The sequence below is a fragment of the Hyperolius riggenbachi genome, chromosome 1 (genome assembly GCF_040937935.1).
Source record: "Hyperolius riggenbachi isolate aHypRig1 chromosome 1, aHypRig1.pri, whole genome shotgun sequence".
Lineage (NCBI taxonomy): Eukaryota > Metazoa > Chordata > Amphibia > Anura > Hyperoliidae > Hyperolius > Hyperolius riggenbachi.
Genome location: NC_090646.1, coordinates 275,486,767 through 275,511,075, shown reverse-complemented (window position 1 = coordinate 275,511,075; position 24,309 = coordinate 275,486,767). Strand labels below are relative to the sequence as shown.

Sequence of the window (24,309 nt, the reverse complement as noted above, 5' to 3'; positions counted from 1 at the left end):
AATGCGAGCTGTTCTCATGAGTGATCTGTTAACATTTTTCATTCTGCCTGTTTTACAGCATGCCGGGCAGGATTTTTCAAGTTTTCCCCTCAAAGTCAGACATGCAGCAAGTGTCCACCACACAGTTTTGCTCATGAAGAAGCCTCCACATCTTGTGTCTGTGAGGAGCACTTTTACAGAAAAGAATCTGACCCACATACAATGGCTTGCACAAGTAAGTATGTCACATTCCTATATCATGCCATGTCTTATTGTTTTTCCTGTGCAAACATTTTAAAGCAAGTCTGAAAATGACAGATCTGATGTGCAAAAAGCACATAAAGTGGCTTGCAAAAGTATTCGGCCCCCTAGAAGTTTTCTGCATTTTGTCACATTACTGCCACAAACATGAATCAATTTTATTGGAATTAAACGTGAAAGACCAATACAAAGTGGTGCACACGTGAGAAGTGGAACGAAAATCATACATGGTTCCAAACATTTTTTTTACAAATAAATAACTGCAAAGTGGGGTGTGCGTAATTATTCAGCCCTCTGAGTCAATACTTTGTAGAACCACCTTTTGCTGCATTTAAAGCTGCCAGTCTTTTAGGGTATGTCTCTACCAGCTTTGCACATCTAAAGACTGAAATCCTTGCCCATTCTTCTTTGCAAAACAGCTCCAGCTCAGTCAGATTAGATGGACAGCGTTTGTGAACAGCAGTTTTCAGATCTTGCCACAGATTCTCGATTGGATTTAGATCTGGACTTTTACTGGGTCATTCTAACACATGGATATGTTTTGTTTTAAACCATTCCATTGTTGTCCTGGCTTTATGTTTAGGGTCGTTGTCCTGCTGGAAGGTGAACCTCCGCCCCAGTCTCAAGTCTTTTGCAGACTCCAAGAGGTTTTCTTCCAAGATTACCCTGTATTTGGCTCCATCCATCTTCCCATCAACTCTGACCAGCTTCCCTGTCCATGCTGAAGAGAAGCACTCCCAGAGCAAAATGCTGCCACCACCATATTTGACAGTGGGGATGGTGTGTTCAGAGTGATGTGCAGTGTTAGCTTTCCGCCACACATAGCGTTTTGCATTTTGTCCAAAAAGTTCCATTTTGGTCTTATCTGACCAGAGCACCTTCTTCCACATGTCTGCTGTGTCCCCCACATGGCTTGGTGCAAACTGCAAACGTGACTTCTTATGCTTTTCTGTTAACAATGGCTTTCTTCTTGCCACTCTTCCATAAAGGCCAACTTTGTGCAGTGCACGACTAATAGTTGTCCTATGGACAGATTCCCCCACCTGAGCTGTAGATCTCTGCAGCTCGTCCAGAGTCACCATGGGCCTCTTGACTGCATTTCTGATCAGGGCTCTCCTTGTTCGGCCTGTGAGTTTAGGTGGACGGCCTTGTCTTGATAGGTTTACATTTGTGCTATACACCTTCCATTTCTGAATGATCGCTTGAACAGTGCTCCGTGGGATGTTCAAGGCTTTGGAAATCTTTTTGTAACCTAAGCCTGCTTTAAATTTCTCAATAACTTTATCCCTGACGTGTCTGGTGTGTTCTTTGGACTTCATGGTGTTGTTGCTCCCAATATTCTCTTAGAATACCAGTATAGGTAGGTAGGCATAGGTATGAGTCCCAGTATAGGTAGGTAGGCATAGGTAGGTGTCCCAGTATAGGTAGATAGGCATAGGTAGGTGCCCCAGTAGTTAGCTAGGCATAGGTAGGAATCCCAGTATAGGTAGGTAGGCATAGGTTGGAGTCCCAGTATAGGTAGATAGGCATAGGTAGGTGCTACAGTAGTTAGCTAGGCATAGGTAGGAGTCCCAGTATAGGTAGGTAGGCATAGGTATGTGCCCTAGTATAGATAGGTAGGCATAGGTAGGTGCCCTAGTATAGGTAGGTAGGTAGGCATCGGTAGGTGCCCCAGTAGTTAGGTAGGCATAGGTAGGAGACCCAGTATAGGTAGGTAGGCATAGGTAGGTGCCCTAGTATAGGTAGGTAGGCATAGGTAGGTGCCCTAGTATAGGTAGGTAGGTAGGCATCGGTAGGTAGGTGCCCCAGTAGTTAGGTAGGCATAGGTAGGAGACCCAGTATAGGTAGGTAGGCATAGGTAGGTGCCCTAGTATAGGTAGGTAGGCATAGGTAGGTGCCCTAGTATAGGTAGGTAGGTAGGCATCGGTAGGTGTCCCCGTATAGGTAAGTAGGTACCCCAGTAGTTAGGTAAGCATAGGTAGGAGACTTAGTATAGGTAGGTAGGCATAGGTAGGTGCCCTAGTATAGGTAGGTAGGCAAAAGTAGGTGTCCCCGTATAGGTAAGTAGGTGCCCCAGTAGATAGGTAGGCATAGATACAGTGCAGTTTCTAGGCTAAAATGCACCCAGGGCGAGTGTGTAAAAATTGCGCCCCCCCCCAAGCAAGGTATGGGTGCCCGCAGTATAGGTTAGCCAGGTCTAGTTGCACTTAGTATAGGTCCCCCCAGTATAGGTAGCCAAGAATAGGTATCCCAGTATAGGTAGCCAGGCATAGGTGAGCCAGTATAGTTGCCCCCGCTATAGGTTAGCCAGGTAGGTGCCTCCAGTATAGGTAGCTAGTATAGTTGCCCCCAGTATAGGTTAGATAGGCAGGCGCCCCCGGTATAAGTTAGTTAGGTAGGTGCCCCAGTACAGGTTAGCTAGGTGGGTGCCTCTAATATAGGTAGCCAGAATAGTTGCCCCCAGCATAGGTTAGATAGGTAGGTTCCCCCCAGTATAGGTTAGATGGGTAGCTGCCCCCCAGTATAGGTTAGATTAGGTAGGTGCCCCCCAGTATAGGTTAGATTAGGTAGCTGCTCCCGAGTATAGGTTAGATTAGGTAGCTGCCCCCCAGCGTAGGTTAGATTAAGTAGGTGCCCCCCAGTGTAGGTTAGATTAAGTAGGTGCCCCCCAGTGTAGGTTAGATTAGGTAGGTGCCCCCCAGTGTAGGTTAGATTAGGTAGGTTCCCCCCAGTATAGGTTAGATAGGTAGGTGCCCCCCAGCGTAGGTGAGATTAGGTAGCTGCCCCCAGTATAGGTTAGATTAGGTAGCTGCCCCCCAGCATACGTTAGATTAGGTAGCTGCCCCCCAGTATAGGTTAGATTAGGTAGCTGCCCCCAGCGTAGGTTAGATTAAGTAGGTGCCCCCCAGTGTAGGTTAGATTAGGTAGGTGCCCCCCAGTGTAGGTTAGATTAGGTAGCTGCCCCCCAGTATAGGTTAGATTAGGTACCTGCCCCCCAGCGTAGGTTAGATTAAGTAGGTGCCCCCCAGTGTAGGTTAGATTAGGTAGGTGCCCCCCAGTGTAGGTTAGATTAGGTAGGTGCCCCCCAGTGTAGGTTAGATAGGTAGGTGCCCCCCAGCGTAGGTTAGATTAGGTAGGTGCCCCCCAGTGTAGGTTAGATTAGGTTGGTGCCCCCCAGGGTAGGTTACATTAGGTAGGTGCCCCCCAGGGTAGGTTACATTAGGTAGGTGCCCCCCAGGGTAGGTTAGATTAGGTAGCTGCCCCCCAGTATAGGTTAGATAGGTAGCTGCCCCACAGTGTTGGTTAGATAGGTAGCTGCCCCCCAGCGTAGGTTAGATTAAGTAGGTACCCCCCAGTGTAGGTTAGATTAGGTAGGTGCCCCCAGTGTAGGTTAGATTAGGTAGGTGCCCCCCAGTGTAGGTTAGATAGGTAGGTGCCCCCCAGCGTAGGTTAGATTAGGTAGGTGCCCCCCAGTGTAGGTTAGATTAGGTTTGTGCCCCCCAGGGTAGGTTACATTAGGTAGGTGCCCCCCAGGGTAGGTTACATTAGGTAGGTGCCCCCCCAGGGTAGGTTAGATTAGGTAGGTGCCCCACAGTATAGGATAGATAGGTAGGTGCCCCCCAGCGTAGGTTAGATCAGGTAGGTGCCCCCCAGGGTAGGTTAGATAGGTAGCTGTCCCCCATAATGGAGGGGGGAGCCGGAGCCGCGGGGAGGGCAACCCGACCTCTCCCTCCCTCTCCCCGGGCCGCCCTCCGTGCTCCCCCCTCAGATGCAGAGCGCAGCAGCAGCAGCAGCAGCCAGGGAGGAAGCGCTGTAAACAACATACCTCCCTGCGTTCCAAGCGCTGCTCTCTCGCCGCCGGTCTCTTCCTCTCTGCCGCCTATACGATGATGCACACGCTGGTTCCTGTTAGCCGGAACTAGTGTGTGCATCATCGTATAGGCGGCAGAGAGGAAGAGACCGGCGGCGAGAGAGCAGCGCTTGGAACGCAGGGAGGTATGTTGTTTACAGCGCTTCCTCCCTGGCTGCTGCTGCTGCTGCTGCGCTCTGCATCTGAGGGGGGAGCACGGAGGGCGGCCCGGGGAGAGGGAGGGAGAGGTCGGGCTGTCCTCCCAGCGGCTCCGGCTCCCCCCTCCATTTCAGCGCCCACCTCCCAACAGCGCCCCGGGCGGCGGCACGGGCCGCACGGCGCTAAAAACGGGCCTGCATAGATAGGTGTCCCAGTATAGATAGTTATGCAGGGCTTGGTTGGCACAGTAATAGCAATTACCAAGGTCCAGCTGCAACAGATAGGGATGTATAATGCAGTGTCAGTGGGCAACACACACAAAAAAAAACACATCAGGAGAACATTAGCTCTCAAAAGAGCTGTTGAGGGGTGCTATTTTAGCAATAACAATCAGCCAGGAGCAAGCTAACAAGCCTACAAGAGCCTAACTAATCTTTCCCTATGAGAGTCTGCCAGCAGCTGTCCCTTCACTAATTAATGCAGGCACACGAGTGAGTGTAATGACCAGCGCTGCCTGCCTTTTATAAGGGGGGGAGTGGCTCCAGGAGAGAGTGTAGCCTAATTGGCTACAATGTGCCTGCTGACTGTGATGTAGAGGGTCAAAGTTGATCCTAATGGTGCACTATGGGGGCGAACCGAACTTCCGCAAAAGTTTGCGTTCCATGGCGAACGCGAATCACCGTTCGCCGGCGAACCGTTCGGGCCATCTCTACACACATACAGTATAATTTCAGGTACCCTTTACAATTTAAGAAGCAATGCGAACAGTAAATCTGTTTCTCTGTGCCTAAACAGATAGTAAACTAACAGTTACAGTATGTGTGATGATTCATGCAGAAGTTTTTCTTATTTTAAATGTTCCCTTTCTCTTTCCATTTGCATATTGTCCCCCTGGGATCCACCTGTTTAGGTCACTATTAGAACTGGATTGCCATATTTATAAAAAGGGTTTTGTTATGAGGCAAACAGTGCATTTTTGCCTCCTTAATAACTTATTTGACCAAAAGTGGTGATTAGCAGCTGTCTGAGGCCTACTGTTGCTTTGGCCATTCCTGGGATTCTGCAGGGACTTGCATCTTAGTTGCAAGCACAAGGAAATCAGGTAGCTGGTGGTAGGTAGGTGCCTGCAAGGAATGCATTTCTGTCCTGCTGATTATCACTATTGTCTGGCGATTGCCAAGAGAATGTGGCTCTCTCAGATAAGTAGTGATCCCTTATAAAGGTGGTTATTATTTACTAGTGAAAAGTTCCACCCTTTAAAAAATGTGCGTTAGGCCTCGGCTGCGACCCTCTCCTTTGCAATGTGCACATGGTCGCGAATCGCAAGCATGAACGACCGTGACCCACGGGTGGCCGTGGCCGTGGCACGCGCACACGTGACGCTCTCACACAAGGCTGCGCCTGCCTGCTCCCCTGTGCCCATCTGAAGTCTGCACGTGTGCTGTGCACGCACGCAAGGCACAACGCGCGGACGCAGAGGGATGCAGCAACAGGCATTTTATTGTAAAGGATGCTGATAGCCAAATTTAGCCAGAAAGGGCAGTTTGCAATGCATAGCGGATGGTGCTCCCGACTCCCGACAGCCACTGTTTTAGCTGCCGCCTCCAGTGCCCAAATTACTGCTAATAAACGCTAATCAATAGCCGTTTCTACCAGGGCACTTCTAGCGCCCTTTTTACCTACTTCCAGTGTGGGGGATATTAACAGGAACATGTAATGGGAAGAACTATTCTGAAGGAAGGGGAGTAGTAGGAAGGAGTTAAAGGGGTCATCTTTCTGCTGAGGAGTGACATGAATGGCTTAGTTAGAGCATTAATTCCTAGATATGTGTTTGTGTAGATTGAGGCCTTCAGCACAGTGAAGTGTTGTGTAAATCTGTAGGCAGACAGCAGGGGTTAGTGTTGCGTACTGATAAAGAATTACCTCCTCTTTGTCACCCTTACGCAATGCTCCTTCTTTAATGAAACAGAAACAGCAGAACTAGTTTGACTTTGAGCTGACAGTCTCCTGTGACGAGCTCAGCAGAGTTAGACTTTTATTACCAGTAACAAAAAGAATATTTGTAATAGGAAGTATTTTACCCTAGGTACTATTTCAAAACTAACAATCCAACAATAAAAATGTGGCAAATTCAATTGGAGCTTGCATATCCATATATTGTGCCCAAGATTCCCGTTGGCCTCAGAAAAAAGTTCAAATATGCCATCTCCCAAGCTCACAGTCAGTTTGCAGTGGTCAGCAATGTATTAGTACTTCAATAAGCAAGTACAATTAGAGAAGAAAACAAAACCATGACAACAGTCGGCTATACCTCTTTAGTGCCACAAGGATATTAGTCATCACATAGCCTTATGAATTACAGAGAGATGGAAAAACTCTGACTAATGACTACCTTTGATTCTTTATTATAAATCAGTTCACATACATCACAGATATTTGATCTGCACTTGTAAGCCTACGCATGAAAGATATTTTGGTTTTACGTAAAGCTATTTATATTCTTTTCATTTGTTAAAACAGGACCACCATCAGCTCCACGCAGTGCTATATCCAACATAAATGAAACAAGCGTTTTCTTGGAATGGGTGTTCCCTGCAGATTCCGGTGGAAGAAAAGATGTCTATTATAATATTGTATGCAAGAAGTGTAACTCCATCTCCAGCATATGTGACGAGTGTGGGATTCATGTCCGCTATATACCTCAACAAGCTGGCCTTAGAAACACATCTGTGATGGTAATAGATCTTCAGGCACACACAAATTACACCTTTGAAATTGAGGCTGAGAACGGCGTGTCTGAGCTGAGCTTTGGATCCAGGCAGTATGTCTCTCTAAATGTCACCACCAACCAGGCTGGTAAGTGCGATCTGATATACTGTACAAGGCAACGCATTGCTAAACTAAATACTAAGGCTTGATAGATTTTCATATAAATTGCTGGGAATGATAAATTAATATCCTGCTTTTGCGTTCCACTTTGTTTTAGCAGTTTGATTAGCTGGTTTGCATAATTCTTCTCTTTGCGAAAGACAAATACTGGCATATCTTATTTCTTTTTAAAGAAATAGTGAAAATGTCTAAAGCAATCAGTGTTTTGATTGAATAGAGATGCAAGCTGAATTAACTGTTGGTATTGAACTGGTATTGTGGGTATATATTGTGGGTATATATTGTCCTGAGGGTGTAACTACAAATCACTGGGCCTCCCAGCAACACTATGTCCACAACTCCATTTCTCCCAGCCCATGGTGACAAAATTGGCCAGAGTCCAGTCTGCCAGGGGTCAGTGGTAATAAGTGTGGCCACTATGACTTATTTCACCCATACCAAGTGTAGCAGCAAAAACATCTACTCTGGTGATGGAGCTGTATCAGAGGAAGGGGAGAGTAACTTGGGCTCCTTACAGCACTGGACCTCTTTCCCAGTGGCGTAGCTAAGGAGCAGTGGGCCCCGATGCAAGTTTTACAATGGGGCCCCCCCAAGCACTCTATACGTAACAATTGATACGGCGCACCAAAACCTGCCAAGGGCAACTACAGTTTCAGAGGTGCAAGAAAAGGATGAGAAACAGTTTGTTAAGGATTACCACTATTCAAAGTATCTATAGAAGTGATTATTATAAGCACAGGACCAATAGAGAGCTAATACTGTAGTTGAGGGAGGGCCCTTCGGGGCCCCTCTGGTCCAAGGGCCCCGATGAGGTCACTACCTTTGCAACCCCTATTGCTACGCCCCCGCTCTTTCCCTATAGTTACACATCTGTATTGTACCACTGTGGTCACTCTTAGTAGGTTTGGGTCTTCCATTTAAAATCTACAGCCTTCTCCTTGCAAAAGCTTAGGCAATGTCAGAATCCTGTCTGAGTGGCACATTTTCTGAAGTACTTTGTTCATTGTCTGTTTTTCACTGTACATGGTGGACATGCTGAGCAAGGAATCCTGTTTCTTTATGATGTTTGATTATCCTGAATACAGTAAAATGCTGATAATACACTTTGAAAACAATATGAAGAAGAGACCTCTCTTCCGTAGCCACTGTTGTGATCGAGTGGTACGTGAAAGACAATAAATTATTTGTCATCTTAACTGTGAAGAACTTTAGAGGTTTATGAACTGTAAGAAGATGTGAATCAGGATGATACAAGTTATTGGTTAACTTAACCACTTAACAACCGCCTAATGCCGATAGGTGGCGGCAGGTCGTAAGTGGAATTACATCCATGTCAGTTCAGGGAGGGTGTCTCCGTGAACAGCCTGTGAGCCTCCGATTGCGGCTCGCAGGCTAATTGTAAACACGGCGGGAAGAAATCCCCGCTGTTTACATCATACGGCGCTGCGAAGGGGGGTTTAAGGAGCCCCCCCGCTCGGCCACACGGAGTGGCGGCGATCAGACCCTCCCAGCAGGTCATCCCCCTAGTGGGGAAAAAAGGGGGGAAGTCTGGTCGCCCTGCCTCACTGCTGATCTGTGCTGTGGGCTGGAGAGCCCACGCAGCACATATCAGAAAAAAACAGCCCAGACCTTAATCACTTCCCTACCACGCTATTTTGTGCTGATCGGTGCTGCGTGGGCTCTCCAGCCCGCAGCACCGATCAGCTAGCAGCCAGGCCGATCAGACTTCCCCCCTTTTTTCCCCACTAGGGGGATGTCCTGCTGGGGGGGTCTGATCGCCGCCGGCTGCTTGCGCTTGCGGGGGGGGGCTCTTCAAAGCCCCCCTCCGCAGCGCTTCCTGGCCTCCTTCCCCTTCCCTCCCTCTCCCTCCCCCTGTGAGCGGCGCAGGACGGATTTCCGTCCTGCGCCTGATGGGATAGGCTTTAGCCTATCAGATGCCGGTGATCCCCGGCCAATCAGAGGCCGGGGATCACCGATCTCCTCTACGGCGCTGCTGCGCAGCAGCGCCGTATACATGTAAACACCGGGAAAGGTCTTCCCCGTGTGTTTACATTTACCCTGCGAGCCACCGATCGGCTCGCAGGGTGTTCACGGAGACACCCTCTGGGAACTGACATGGAACGGCCGCTCATACGAGCGGCCGTTTCCATGGAATACACTTCAGGATTCAGGGGCGTGTATATACGCTCCGAGAATCCGGAAGTGGTTAAGTATTAGCATCTTCCTGATTCAAAACGTCTTGCTTTTAGTCTGGGTTCGCACATAAAAAGGTGTCCATTCCTTTCCTGTCCATTTTTAACAGTTTCATATCAGTTTTGTATGTGTTTCTATGGATGTGTTCACACATAAAAGGTGTACATTTCCGGTCCAGTCACATAAAACTGATAGAAAAGGAATGCAAAACTGATGCATAACTGACAGGACTGGCCAGTACTGATAGCTAACCACAGTACAACTCTCTACTGTGATTTATCTGTGTAGCCTCAAAGAGGATTGGCAAGCAGTTACAGTTCAGTAATCACATGCTTTGATTGACTCAGTGTTATGGCCCCTGATAAGCTGGAATGACTGCCTGACATGTTCTTTTCTACCGTAAAAGTATTTCCAGAATTATACCCAAGCATCATAATGTGGTTCTGGATATGGATTTAAAATCTACATTACATTTTATTTTATTTTGCCATATAATTTATTTATCTATTTTTATTTACATCTTTATTTATCTTATGATACTTTGAATTTCACATAGAGGAATATATTTACTTCTGTACATACCAGGGATGATCAGTGATTTAATGAAATGTCTTGTGGTAAAGAAGGTTGAGCTACAGAGTGGTGGGGTTTTGTCTGGGATTGGTGTGCAGCATGTGGGATCATCAGAACAAGATCAGGGCAGTGCTTCATTCCAGACACCCATCAATGTCATTCGTTCATTATATAGCTTTGAAATATAACATACCACTCTTAACTGTTAGATGCTTAGATACATGTTTATGTTCATATACTGTATCATAAAATGGTGTTCAGGAGTGTTACTGCTGCTCCTCTACTGAAGCATCACCACTGCCAAATTCTTAATACAAGCAGTGCATTTGCACTGTGCTGATCACAGTGGGCTAGTAAAATGGTGGGCTAGTAAAATGCACTGCAGGACGTGTTTTCATGTAATATAACACCTAGGGGCCTCATCTAGTTCACATTTTCTCCTAAATTGTCTCCTAGGTGATTTATCACATCTCATCAATGAAATGCCAGCAAGCAAGTAAAATATTAAAAATAATTTTGATAGTATATTTTTTCACCTACTTTTTGGTACTTTTTCAAATGCAGAGTGCTGAAATGTTATTTTAAATAGAAGATGAAAATGACTCCTATGAGAAAACTTAGGAGAACAAGTGAATTGGATCAGACCCCTGGTGTCACACACTGTAGTGAATGCTGGCTATGACACAATGCTATATGTTGTGCTACATAACACACATCACATAGCTCTGCTGAATGAGAAGAGAGCCTACATGAACAAGAATAGGTACTGTAACATGCAGTAAATGAAATAGTTAAGGAAAAATATTGCTTTCATTCATCTTAAACTCATCTAGGACCTGTAGTTTGATTAATTTTATCACTTTCTAACTGCTTTTTCATGCTGATGTAGCGATTGTTGGCCCCTGTGGAGCAACACCCATAGGAGTATAAACTTACTATTCTGAGTCAGCTCTCATTTAGTGGCTTATGCTTTATTGGTAAAACAAGTGAGACTGCTAAATTAAAATACTAGAAGTGCTATTTCTCATATACTACAGGCCTGCTTATAGTATTTTAATAACTGTGTTCATTTATTTATTTATCTGTAGGACTTAGTTATTTTTGTAGTGTTGTTAGACATGCTGTGTTACATATAATGTAAAGTCTAACCTGTATATTTTGATTCAGTGCAGACAAAGCATACCTGAAGTGACATTTGACATCATCAGATAAACATAGGTACATATAGTGCTAGCCTTACTAAGAAACTATAAGTCCCTCTCTGTTTTACAGCATAGAAAGAGCTAAAAAAAAGTTGTTATGTATACAAAAACACTAATCGAACAGCTTATTGAATTCAGTCCAGTATTCTAAAAAGTAAATAGAAGCCAAAAGCCTGTTATCTGTCAGGGAGAAGGCAAATAATAAGGTTTTACTGAAGGAAAGTTAGAAGGGTCATTACTTCTGCTTCTTTTTCAGCAGTATTCTAAGCAGTAAATGTTATAATCGGATGCCATCTTAAATATGAAACCGTTCAACTGAAAATTAAAATATGAGACCAATGCCTTATTTATTACTGGTGGTACACATACAATTAATTATCTCATAAGTCTATTTTCCCTTCAGTGTCACTATAAATTTTCAACTCTTTCTGATGAAGTTAATGAAATGTTTATGGAATTTTGAAAATATTAAAACGTATCACTTTTTGAATGAGCATTTTATACTTTACAATGGATTTCTTAAGGTATGGGTTAAAAATACAGCAATGATACTCTATACGCCAGATCACATTGATCCATTTGTGGCATATCTATTTATGTCCATTGCTTTTCCACAATGGACAATCCCATCTGGTACTATTATTTCGCCAGCAGACTCCATTACTGTCATCCATTCACCCAATATATGTGATGCACCCTACATGTTGTGTAATGCCTATGCGGGCTCAACCCAATGAGCACTTTGCATGCTACAGCATGCCCGTTATTTTTCATAGCATGAAGATTGCTATGATAATGTGCTAGTTAACACATACATTATCCAGAAGCACACGGTAGGAAATATATTTGGATAATGCGGTTCACAGGGATGTTGAACATGCCAATACTACAATAGAAGGGGCAGTGAGTTCACATGCAGCAACGCAGGGTGTAGCAACACACACATGGCTCGATTCAAGCCTTGCCTACAGCAAGCCTTAAAATACTTAAAGCGGACCCAAACCAAACATTTTTTTTATTCAAAATATTTAGTTGCACTACTCTGACACATACAAAGATAAATAAACACTCCTTCAAGCCTTTATGAGCATTTCAGTGCATGCTTTTCACCCTTCTCTTTTCATAACTAGGGTTATACAGGTGGCTGCCATTAGCAATTCCTCTTTTGCCGGACACCACCTACTTCACCAGTCTGCCGGATTCTGTCCCGGCAATATGAAAGGAAGGGAGGGGTTCCTCCAATAGATGTAAAATATTTTATATTTGTCATCATGCAGCTGAAAAAAGGCTGCTATTTATTATTATTATAATTTAGAAAATAGATTTTATTTCTGAACGCTTGTATTTTTAATTTGGGTCCACTTTAGTTAACTTTGACTGTACTTTTTTACTTACTTTTTAGCACATTTGATTTGCAGACTTCTGAAAATGTATTTTAAACAGAAGATGACAAATGATCCCCTAGGAGAAAACTTAGGAGAAAAAAGTGAATTAGGAGAAAAAAGCACATCAAACAGAAACTTTTAGTACCTCAACTATTTGTTGTTGATAAATAATGTATGCGGTCATGATAAAAGACCACCCTGTGACATATTGAGTTTTGACAGTTTTATAAAGTTCTCTGGTGTTGGTACAAGTGCAAGAGATAAAAAATTGCACACGTGTCACCTATCGCCTTCCATCTCAAATAATTGATTGTCTAAATCAACCCTTAAAACATTCCTGAAGTAAAAAAACAAAAAAACAAAAACATGATATAATAAATTGTATGTGTGGTATGGATAATGCACAAACAAAAAGGTTGCTGCGAACCCCTGTAGCTTTAAGCCTGACCAGGCCTAAATAGACGGTGCACAATCCTCCTATGGTTCACTACTCCACACTAATATACAATCAATGAGTAAGAAGTACACCTGATGAAAGGGGTCACCCCAAAAAATGCCGTGTATTGCTGAAGTTTGATAAACACAAGTTTAAAAACCATTGGAGTGCCTCCTTCTTACTCATTAATAGTAATAAGATAAGATAATGAATAGAATATTAGTACCAAAGAAAAGAGTCTCTTATTTGTATTTTCAGTTATATAGCTTTTATTTTTATAACATTGCATCATTCTGTCATATTTGCAGTTTACAAACCACACTCTGTATTTTAAAGCACAAAATAGAGCAGAGCCAATGACCCTATGAACTTTCCTGCAGTAACACTTTGGGCGTGATTCACAAAGTGGTGCTAACAGTTTGCACGCTGGTGAAAAGCCCTTTTTCGCGCCTAAACTCAGTTTAGGCATGATAAGTTTAGGTGTGTTAAGTTTAGGTGTGCTAAGTTTAGGCATGATAAGTTTAGGTGTGATAAGTTTAGGCTTGACAAGTTTAAGCACCAACTGGGTTAGCACCGCAGTGCACAGCTGATCAAAAGTTTTGCGCTAGCAAAGTCTGGTGCACTTCGCATAGAGTTTAATGGCGCTGCTTTGCGTGCAGGACTTCGCTCGCGATCTAAACTTACCTAAACTTATCATGCCTAAACTTATCACACCTAAACTTATCACGCCTAAACTTATCACGCCTAAACTGGCTTTTCACCAGCGTGGTGCAATGGTTATCACGCCTAAAGTCTCTAACTGGGTTAGCACCGCTTTGTGAATCGAGTCCATTATCTTAACCTGTCTCTCACTGTTTCTTGATTAAGTGCTTCAAAAAACAGGACTGAACAACTGAAGTTTTTTTTAATGCTTCCTGTACTGGAACTACAGGAATTGTACTACACATACAGTTCATTATCTCATAAGTTTATGTTCACTTCATGTTTGCTTCAATGCGGAGTATTGTTGTAATCAGGCACTCTATGTAAGTTTGTAATTAGGGTGGCATGATCCATCATTCATTGAAAAATATCTTTATATGAACAGGAAAGGTATTATCATCCAGAGGAGTTTTCAAAACACAAGCAGAATATTGCAAATTATGATAGCCAGATTTATTTTCTCAGCTAAGATAAGCCGAGTGTGGGCAGTGACATCATTACACTACATATGGCTGAATATCTGCTACTATCAGATGAATTATGAATCAGCCAGATATTGTATGGCTTTGCTTATAACTCCCAGGCTGGTAATGGCTGCCTTCCCCGAGTTTATTAGCCCTAGCGAAAGGACTAGATTAATGAAAGGATGTAATCCATTGTGAAAACATTCTTAGACTCTCTTGAATGGCTTTTCAGTCAGCTGCTTTGATCATGTGCGCTTGTATGTTATTTTCTTTTATCTACTGGAGGTAAAATACAATAAACCGACAACAAAAGGAGATACATGATTCTTATGTAAAAAGAGTTTATTGAGCTGCAAAGAAAGACGACAGCAATATATTTCATAATATAGCAGCAGATGTACACCAGTGTTGTACTGTAGCAGAACAGCTTGTATGACTCTTTTAATAATGCACAATGTGAATAGCCCCAAACTGTCTAGGTTTACAGAACAGATTTTAAAGAAAAAGAGAAACAGCAAAAGAATAGCAGTCATAGAGCACACCGTGCTTTTATGAATAGTTAGCATTAGACGTGCAGTGACAATGAGCAGTATGTACTGTTGTATGGAGAGGGGAAGGGGTGGATGCATGATAAGTTCCATGCTGCAGGAACTTCCCTACCAAGAACAAAAATGCAGCAGGCTAGTTAATCCATACAACCCAATCACTACAGAGGAGGCCAGAGATATCGGAAGACAATTTTGACCAATATGACCAGGAACAATAGTTTCAGCCAAGAAAAATCTAAAGTGTATTTGGTCATGCTTGCATAAGGCATTTATGTTAGGGTGGTCCTACACCATACAATCTCGATTGTGCAAGATTAGCTCATCTATGTAGTTTATTTGCGGGCAGCATGGTGGCGTAGTGGTTAGCTCTCTCAACTTGCAGCGCTGGGTCCCTGGTTCGAATCCCAGCCAGGGCACTATCTGCAAAGAGTTGGTATGTTCTCTCCGTGTCTACGTGGGTTTCCTCCGGGCACTCCAGTTTCCTCCCACATTCCAAAAAACATACGGATAAGTTAATTGGCTCCTCCTAAAAAATTGGCCCTAGACTACAGTACTTACACTACATAATATAGACATATGGCAATGGTAGGGATTAGATTGTGAGCTCCTTTGAGGGACAGTTAGTGACAAGATATATATATATACATTGTACAGCGCTGCGTAATATGTCGGCGCTATATAAATACTAAATAATAATAATAATAATAATTTGCCAACTGATGGAACATTTTTAAACAGATTGTGTTTAGCAATCTCTCATACTACATAGAAGTAGGAGGTAAGAGGTAAGATTGTAGAGGGTGGTGCACAAAAGACCAGCCCAAAATGCTGGCCAGCCATTTCCCGACCCCGCGCAACTTTTACTCTATCCCTGCGGTGTGTGTGTTCTTTCCAACTTTTTGCACCCTCTGTTATCTCATGTGGCAGCTAATGCAGTTGACTAAGAGGCGCATGGGGACCAGCCAGCATTTGCCTGTATATTCACCTCATTGCAGGCAGCTGGGTTGGTGTTTTGTGCACCTCCCTGTACAATCAAAATTGTGTACTGCATAGATTATATTACATTGCAACAATCACTACTATTCATCATCGATGGTTTAAAAAAACAAAAACAAACAAAAAAAAACTAAAGAAACACTTTTTTGGGGGGAACAGAAACACATATATATGCAGGCTTAGTATGTAGGTGATAGGTCTACTTCATAGTGAAAAACAATATATTAGTACTGCACAACTTTTATTTAGGACCACTACAACTGAAAAAAGTAAGCAGTGAAAATCGGACAGAACCAACAGGTTTTGGACCAGTTTGTCCATCTCCCCATGGGGGATTCTCTGGGTTTTCTTTGTTCTCAAAAGCATTCCCTGAATGGCAGTTGCTAATTCTAATAGTGTGCAATCAAGTAGGGAGGCTGGTTGGTATCTTACTACTTTGGCAGTTAAACTTAGCAATTGTTGTTTGGGAAATGCTTCTGAAAACAAAGAAAACTCTGAAAATCCCTCATGAGGAGTTGAACCAGTCCAAAACCTGTCTGTTCTGTCAGATGTCAACTACTGCTCAATTGTTTTCGCTATAGTGGTCCTTTAAGTTTCTAATCTGACCATAAACACAAATTGCTCTTCTTTTCAGTGATGGAATCTATATTCTGCAAGTGCATGCATAGATATTTTCTGTTCCTGCATAAGTATTTAGTTACACAGAGTGGGAACCCCTTATACTTATTTTCCTCACTATGCAAACTAAGTGACTGGCAGCAGCTTTGGTAATCCCAATCTGAGTCTACAGGCAGCATCAAGCACTCAACATGGCATTGGACTGTTGCCTGCCCCTTGCATGTACATCTGAGCAGGCAGCAACCGACTGCTAGATGTTAGATGTGACTTTTAAACTGGGCAGTAACCACATCATGTGTCAACAGCTAATCCACACGTAGCTATAGACCAGGCATGGGCAAACTCGGCCCTCCAGCTGTTACGGAACTACAAGTCCCACAATGCACTGCAGAAGTCTGATAGCCACAGTCATACTCATAAAGGCAAATGCATTGTGCGACTTGTAGTTCCGTAACAGCTGGAGGGCCGAGTTTGCCCATGCCTGCTATAGACCCTACCCCTTGGTTGCATTATATAGCAACCTAGTCCAGAGGTTTCCGACATCCTCCTAGAGCCCATTGTTCCAGATTTTGGTCCATTTCAATCTTCTGGCCACACTTCCAGCTGTGGAGGAGGGTCCATGCATGTATAAACTAAAATAAAAATAAAACAAAGCAACTCAGTTTATAGATAAAAAGTCATTGAGATAAAAATGTTAAGCTCAGAAGCTTTGGTTAGCATTTGTATTAGAGTCACTATTCACGGCCACTGCACCTCTCTATGGGGATGGTTTAACAGCTGTTTAAGTAAATAATGCACAGAGGAATGGGCTCGACTATATTCAGGAATGGCAATGATCCTTTTTATCCATGAAGAGATATAGGCACAATCTAGCCAAATTACAAGCATATTAGAGCCACAAATCAAGGCACAATGTTTCTGGGTAATGCCCTTCCTTATGGTTCGTTCCTGAAATCCAGCAGCGTAATAACCCACAAAGCTCATCTAGTGACTTGTCAATGGCTGTTTAACTGCTTTGCTGTCAATGTCCAGCATCCATTTGCACTTCAACTGGCTAAGCCAGCTTTTCTGTGTTCCACATGCCACAAGAAATGCACATTACTGGCTATATAGCCAATATTAATAAATATAGCATTGCCAATTTCCTATATCCTGTGATCTTTGTGCAAGTGTTAATTAAAATAATAATAATATCTTTTAAAATACATTAAAATCAGTATTGGCACTCACCAACACAAACACATTTTACATATTCAGACAAAATTATAAAGATGAGCCTATGTTTAGTTAACCACTTCAGCCCGCAGGTCTTTTTACCTTCAGGACGAAAGCAATTTTTCCATCAGCGCTCGTCCCATTAATTCGCCAATAATTTTATCACTACTCATCAAATGTAAATGATATATATATTTTTTTTCACCACAAATTAAGCTTGTTGTGGGCAAGACTTGTTTTCAGTAATTACTTTAATTACTGTATTTTCTATTACAATAATTACTTTATTTTCTATGCATTTTATAGGCAAATACAAAAAAATGAAAAGAAAAAATACACTACTTCTCCAGTTCCATGACCTATAATTTTAAAATAAGCAATGCTTATGCTACTATAAATACCCCCCCCCCCCCCATTGTATTTCCCCATTAGTCCCAGCCATCACAACATTGAAATGATATATTGTATCATATAATGAGGCCCTGCTCTGTGGTACTCGTTGCCAGGGCCAGTTCTTGACTTTATGCTGCTTGAAGCAATACATTGTGAGGATGCCCCTTCCCCCCTCCTCCATGTGTGTGTGCAAAGATAGATCGGAGAGGAGAGACACATCGGGCTGTGTGTTGCAGGCACTGGCACTACACTTACCTCCCTCTGCTTCCTCTAAGACAGCATCTCTTCCCTGCTGGCCCACAGTATCTGATCTCCAGGGTGGCGGGTATGTGCTGCACCAGCACCACATGCAGATTAGCAATGGAATCACCGGCCACACATCAAGTCCTGCTTCCTCTCTGACTACAGTGGTGCCTCATGTGACCCCGCAGCACGTAACAGGTCACATGAGGCACCTCTGTAGCCATGGATACAGGGTGTTGGACAGGCGGATGGAGTAGGTGAGTGAAGCGTCACCGCACATCTAGGGAGGGGGTTGTTCGAAGAGGGGGACATTGGGGGAGGAGAGCCGCTTGCTTCATTGAAGAACCACCCCTGCAGGTTGCCCGTGTTTTGCAAGATAAATTGAGCTGCCCAGTATCAGTCTTTCCAAAATGTTTTTTTTTTGTTTTCTTTTTTTGTATCAGATTTGGAGATTCACAATTTCAATAAGCTTTCACTTTGCAAACCATACATATGGCTATGAAAGAGCTTATGGAGAGTTGCTTTTTTTAGTAGGAGGGCTTTTGGTCCCTTTTATCCCCCTATACATTCCTAGTAGTTTGGGTCACCCTGAACTGCTTGGTTACTCTGTTACACTCTCCCTGCACAGACTTAATAAATACTGTAAATGCCATTGTGTAAATCACTTACAAATGTCGGAAATCAGTAGTCAAATTTACCAAAATATGCAAAAGCATACAGCACACTAAAATTCAAAGTCACTCGCGAATCAGTGTTTAAATCAGCTGACCCAAGTACATTAATATTACAAAATATTACAACAGAAGCATAGCTGATAATTTAAAGGGATACTGTAGGGGGGTCGGGGGAAAATGAGCTGAACTTACTCGGGGCTTCTAATGGTCCCCCGCAGACATCCTCTGTTGGCGCAGCCACTCCCCAATGCTCCGGCCCCGCCTCCAGTTAACTTCTGGAATTTCTGACTTTAAAGTCAGAAAACCACTGCGCCTGCACGCCCGTGTCCTTGCTCCCGCTGATGTCACCAGGAGTGTACTGCGCAGACACAGACCATACTGGGCCTGCGCTGTGCGCTCTTGATGACATCAGCGGGATCGAGGACACGGCAACGCAGGCGCAGTGGTTTTCTGACTTTAAAGTCAGAAATTCCAGAAGTGAACTGGAGGCGGGGCAAGAGCATCAGTGAGTGGCTGTGTCAACACAGGATGTCTGCGGGGGACCGTTAGAAGCCCCGGGTAAGTTCAACTCATTTTCCCCTGACCCCCCTACAGTATCCCTTTAATAATGACATTTATAATGTGTGATTTGAAGATAGAAGACATGCACCATCCGGTCTGTTGCAAAATGAAGCTATTTTATTGTAATCCACATTCCACACAATATATACGTCACGATACAGTAACTGTGTCCAGATAAGCACTCATAGTAGATGTAACAGGAGTCTGGACTCCACATGATCAAAAGTATTGCACATGAAACGGCTTTTAGTGCACCACACTCACCCTTTGAACCCTCTCCATGGCTCCATTAGCCACACATGATGTGACATCTACTAGGAGCCCTTATCTGGATACAGTTATTGTATGTATCATGTGGAATGTGGATTACAGTAAAAATAGCTTCATTTTGCAGCAGACTAGATGGTGCATGCTTTCTGTCTTCAAATTCGAGATAAATTATCTTCCTTCGTCCAATTAATAGAGCACACCGGACTACAAGCGTTTGTCTCCACTTTTTGGAGGAGAAAGGATTGTTGGCCACTGAGACATGCTGAGTTGGTGAGAGATGCAGATTTTTTCTAAACAGAACAGTGCAGACAGGGGTGAGCCTGGGGTGCCTGGCACCTGGGTGCAAGATTTTCTCTGGCGCCTATGGGAGTGGTTAAATTAACCGCGCCCAACCACATAACCACACCCATGTCCTGCCTAATCACACCCACACCTTCCACCTCTTGATGTGATACCCCATTCCTACCCCTCTTCCATGGGCTTGCTCCTGGCTGGCTTTGGCTTCCTGCGAGTCTGCTAGTCTCTGGACTGACTCAGGCTGAGAGGCTCTGCGAGTGCGACGCAGTCACACACTGCGTATTTATGGCTGCCTGCGGCCACCCTACTCTCGCTCGCTGATGTCGGCTCCTCCCCCCTGCCAAGCCCAAGGTGGGCTGCCTGTATCTTTCCCGTTGCGCCACGCAGCCTGCCAGTGTTGCCACCCTTTCACGTTATTTTTTACTGACAAATACCTAAAAATTTACTGACAAAAGATTTTTACTGACAAAATTTCCCCACTAAATGCACATAAGAGACAGCTTTTCCCCATGTAAATGCACATAACAAGAGACTGCTTTTCACCAGTAAATGCACATAACAAGAGACTGCTTTTCACCAGTAAATGCACATAACAAGAGACCGCTTTTCACCAGTAAATGCACATAACAAGAGACCGCTTTTCACCAGTAAATGCACATAACAAGAGACCGCTTTTCACCAGTAAATGCACATAATAAGACAGCTTTTCACCAGCAAATGCACATAATAAGACAGCTTTTCATCAGCACATGCACATAAGAGACAGCTTTTCACCAGCAAATGCACATAATAAGAGACAGATTTTCACCAGTAAATGCACATAATGACAAACAGCCAGTGTCCCCAGAATATATAGCCAGGGATATATGTGCCCAGTATATGTAGGCAGGTGTATATGTCCCAGCATATGTAGGCAGGTGTATATGTCCCAGCATATGTAGGCAGGTGTATATGTCCCAGCATATGAAGGCAGGGGTATATGTCCCAGCATATGAAGGCAGGGGTATATGTCCCAGCATATGTAGGCAGGGGTATATGTCCCAGCATATGTAGCCAGGGGGTATATGTGCCCAGCATATGTTGCCAGGGGGTATATGTGCCCAGCATATGTAGCTGGGGGGTATATGTGCCCAGCATATGTAGCTAGGGGGTATATGTGCCCAGCATAGGTAGCCAGGGGGTATATGTGCCCAGCATAGGTAGCCAGGGGGTATATGTGCCCAGCATAGGTAGCCAGGGGGTATATGTGCCCAGCATAGGTAGCCAGGGGGTATATGTGCCCAGCATAGGTAGCCAGGGGGTATATGTGCCCAGCATAGGTAGCCAGGGGGTATATGTGCCCAGCATAGGTAGCCAGGGGGTATATGTGCCCAGCATAGGTAGCCAGGGGGTATATGTGCCCAGCATAGGTAGCCAGGGGGTATATGTGCCCAGTCTAGGTAGCCAGGGGGTATATGTGCCCAGCATAGGTAGCCAGGGGGTATATGTGCCCAGCATAGGTAGCCAGGGGGTATATGTGCCCAGCATAGGTAGCAAGGGGGTAGATGTGCCCAGTCTAGGTAGCCAGGGGGTATATGTGCCCAGTCTAGGTAGCCAGGGGGTATATGTGCCCAGTCTAGGTAGCCAGGGGGTATATGTGTCCAGTCTAAGTAGCCAGGGGGTATATGTGCCCAGTCTAGGTAGCCAGGGGGTATATGTGCTCAGTCTAGGTAGCCAGGGGGTATATGTGCCCAGTCTAGGTAGCCAGGGGGTATATGTGCCCAGTCTAGGTAGCCAGGGGGTATATGTGCCCAGTCTAGGTAGCCAGGGGGTATATGTGCCCAGTCTAGGTAGCCAGGGGGTATATGTGCCCAGTCTAGGTAGCCAGGGGGTATATGTGCCCCAGTATAAGTAGCCAGGGGGTATATGTGCCCAGTCTAGGTAGCCAGTGGGTATATGTGCCCAGTTTAGGTAGCCAGGGGGTATATGTGCCCAGTCTAGGTAGCCAGGGGGTATATGTGCCCAGTCTAGGTAGCCAGGGGGTATATGTGCCCAGTCTAGGTAGCCAGGGGGTATATGTGCCCAGTCTAGGTAGCCAGGGGGTATATGTGCCCAGTCTAGGTAGCCAGGGGGTATATGTGCCCAGTCTAGGTAGCCAGGGGATATAGGGTCCCCGTTTAGGTAGTTAGTGACAGGAGCGCTCCCCTCCCCTCTAGCCGCTGCCGCCGCCGCTCCCCCCTCACCTTGCAGCAGCTTCAGACCTCAATCAGCGGGCGACCCGACCAGTAAGAAGGCGCTGGACGCTCCCGCTCTATATGCGGAAGTGATGTCACTTCCGCATATCAGTGCTGCGTGCTAGGTCCTAGCGCCCGCCTGCCTGATCGAGGTCTGACGCGGCGGCGCCGGCGGCTAGAGGGAGCGAGCGAGCTTCAGCCACAGGGGGAGAGCGGCGGCCGGGCGGCGCCTCTCAGAGGCACGCGCCTGGGTGCCTTGCACCCGCAGCACCCGCCCAGGCTCGGCCCTGAGTGCAGAGTTTAGAGGATGCAATCCACTGAACACCAGTCTCTGCAGCTGATCTTATTTGAGGAGCTTATATCTGTTACTATCCCTCCCTTTCTGGGGACTTCACTTGTGGAGCACTGACACTATTTGGAGTCACCTCCGCTAGCTAGAGTTCTGTTACACAATATAAAATACACAGTCTGCACTTCCATAGCCACAAATTGCATTGTGGCCTAAGATGGGGCTTAATTCACCACCAGGCGTGCTCCTCACTCAATTTAATTGTCTTAAAGGGACACTTAAGCCAGAAAAAAATTTAATTTTACTCACCTGGGGCTTCTACCAGCCCCCTGCAGCAGTCCTGTGCCCTCGCAGCCACTCACTAAACCTCTGGTCCCCCACTGCCTGCTAGTTTCGATTTTGCGACAGGCCCGACAGGACTAGCCACGCGTAGAGATGAGCGTAATGACGTAATTACGATTTCGCAAAATTTCGCGTAATTAGTGTAATTACGATTATGGCCGTAAGTACATAATCGTAATGAAGAAGGATTTCACGAAATTTTGCGTAAGCGTAATTTTCGCTTAATTTTCGCATTACAGTGGGTATTACGAAATTAATGCGTATGGCCATGCTCCCAAGCGGAAAAGTTGACGCATGGATCAATGTTAGGTAGCCGCCGACTTTAAGGGTTAATAGCAAAGCCCCCTTAAATGCTAAGAGCCTCAAATTTGGAGAATATATTAAGGAGATCAGAAGGAATAAGAGGAAAAAATTTTTTTTCAAAAAGACCTTATAGTTTTTCAGAAAATCGATGTTAAATTTTCAAAGGAAAAATGTATACATTTAAAAACCCGACGACTTTAACGGTTAATAGCAAAGCCTGCTTGAAGTTGAGGAACACCAAATTCCCAGGGTATATTAAGGGGATCAGTGGGAATAAGAGGAAATTTTTTTTTTCAAAAAGACCTTATAGTTTTTGAGAAAATCGATTTTTAAGTTTCAAGTGGAAAAATGTCTTTCAAATTCGGAAAATGTCAGTTTTTTTTGCACAGGTAACAATAGTGTATTATTTTCATAGATTCCCCCAAGTGGGAAGAGTTTTACTTACTTCGTTCTGAGTGTGGGAAATATAAAAAAAACGACGTGGGGTCCCCCCTCCCAGTCCTCTTTAAACCCTTGTCCCCCATGCAGGCTGGGATAGCCAGAATGTGGAGCACCGGCCGCGTGGGGCTCCGCACCCTGACTATACCAGCCCGCATGGTCCATGGATTGGGGGGTCTCGGAAGGGGAGGGGCAGCCAAGCTTTCCCCTCCCCCTCCGAGCCCTTGTCCAATCCAAGGACAAGGGGCTCTTCTCCACCTCCGATGGGCGGTGGAGGTGGAGGCCGCGATTTCCTCGGGGGGGGTTCATGGTGGCATCTGGGAGTCCCCTTTAAAAAGGGGTCCCCCAGATGCCCACCCCCCCTCCCAGGAGAAATGAGTATAGAGGTACTTGTACCCCTTACCCATTTCCTTTAAGAGTTAAAAGTAAATAAACACACAAACACTTAGAAAAAGTATTTTAATTGAACAAAAAACATAACCACGAAAAAAGTCCTTTAATATTCTTAATTAACCATTAATACTTACCTGTCCCTTTAAATAAATGATCCCTCGCAATAGCCTCGGAAATGTTTTATCAGTTACAATGTAACAAAGTTATTACAATGTAACAACTTTGTTACATTGTAACTACGCCGCACCCAACGTCACTCGCCGCTCAGCCGCCGCATACACTTACGCGTCCATGCAGGACGCTAAGTCCCCGCCGGCTCCCGCTGTCCACCCCGCCCACATCTGTCACCCACATGTGGGTGACATGTGGGTGACATGTGGGAGAGGCGGGGAGGGCAGCGGGAGCCGGCGGGACTTAGCGTCC

The 24,309-nt window shown here is 44.8% G+C and overlaps 1 protein-coding gene and 1 long non-coding RNA gene across 9 annotated transcripts in view; one reads left to right on the top strand and one right to left on the bottom strand.

Moving 5' to 3' along the window:
• The window catches only part of EPHA5 (EPH receptor A5), a 479,253-nt gene that overhangs the window by 272,734 nt on the left and 182,210 nt on the right, over positions 1–24,309 (top strand). For all 8 annotated transcript variants that reach the window (XM_068233605.1, XM_068233607.1, XM_068233606.1 and 5 more), the window contains 2 exons: positions 59–214; positions 6,770–7,105. In XM_068233605.1, coding sequence (XP_068089706.1) covers positions 59–214; positions 6,770–7,105 — 492 coding nt within the window. The remainder of the gene's footprint in view (positions 1–58; positions 215–6,769; positions 7,106–24,309) is intronic.
• Positions 12,500–24,309, bottom strand: part of LOC137506606 (uncharacterized) — a 67,986-nt gene continuing 56,176 nt past the window's right edge. The window contains exon 3 of the long non-coding RNA XR_011020460.1: positions 12,500–12,578. This is a non-coding gene — a long non-coding RNA (uncharacterized lncRNA). The remainder of the gene's footprint in view (positions 12,579–24,309) is intronic.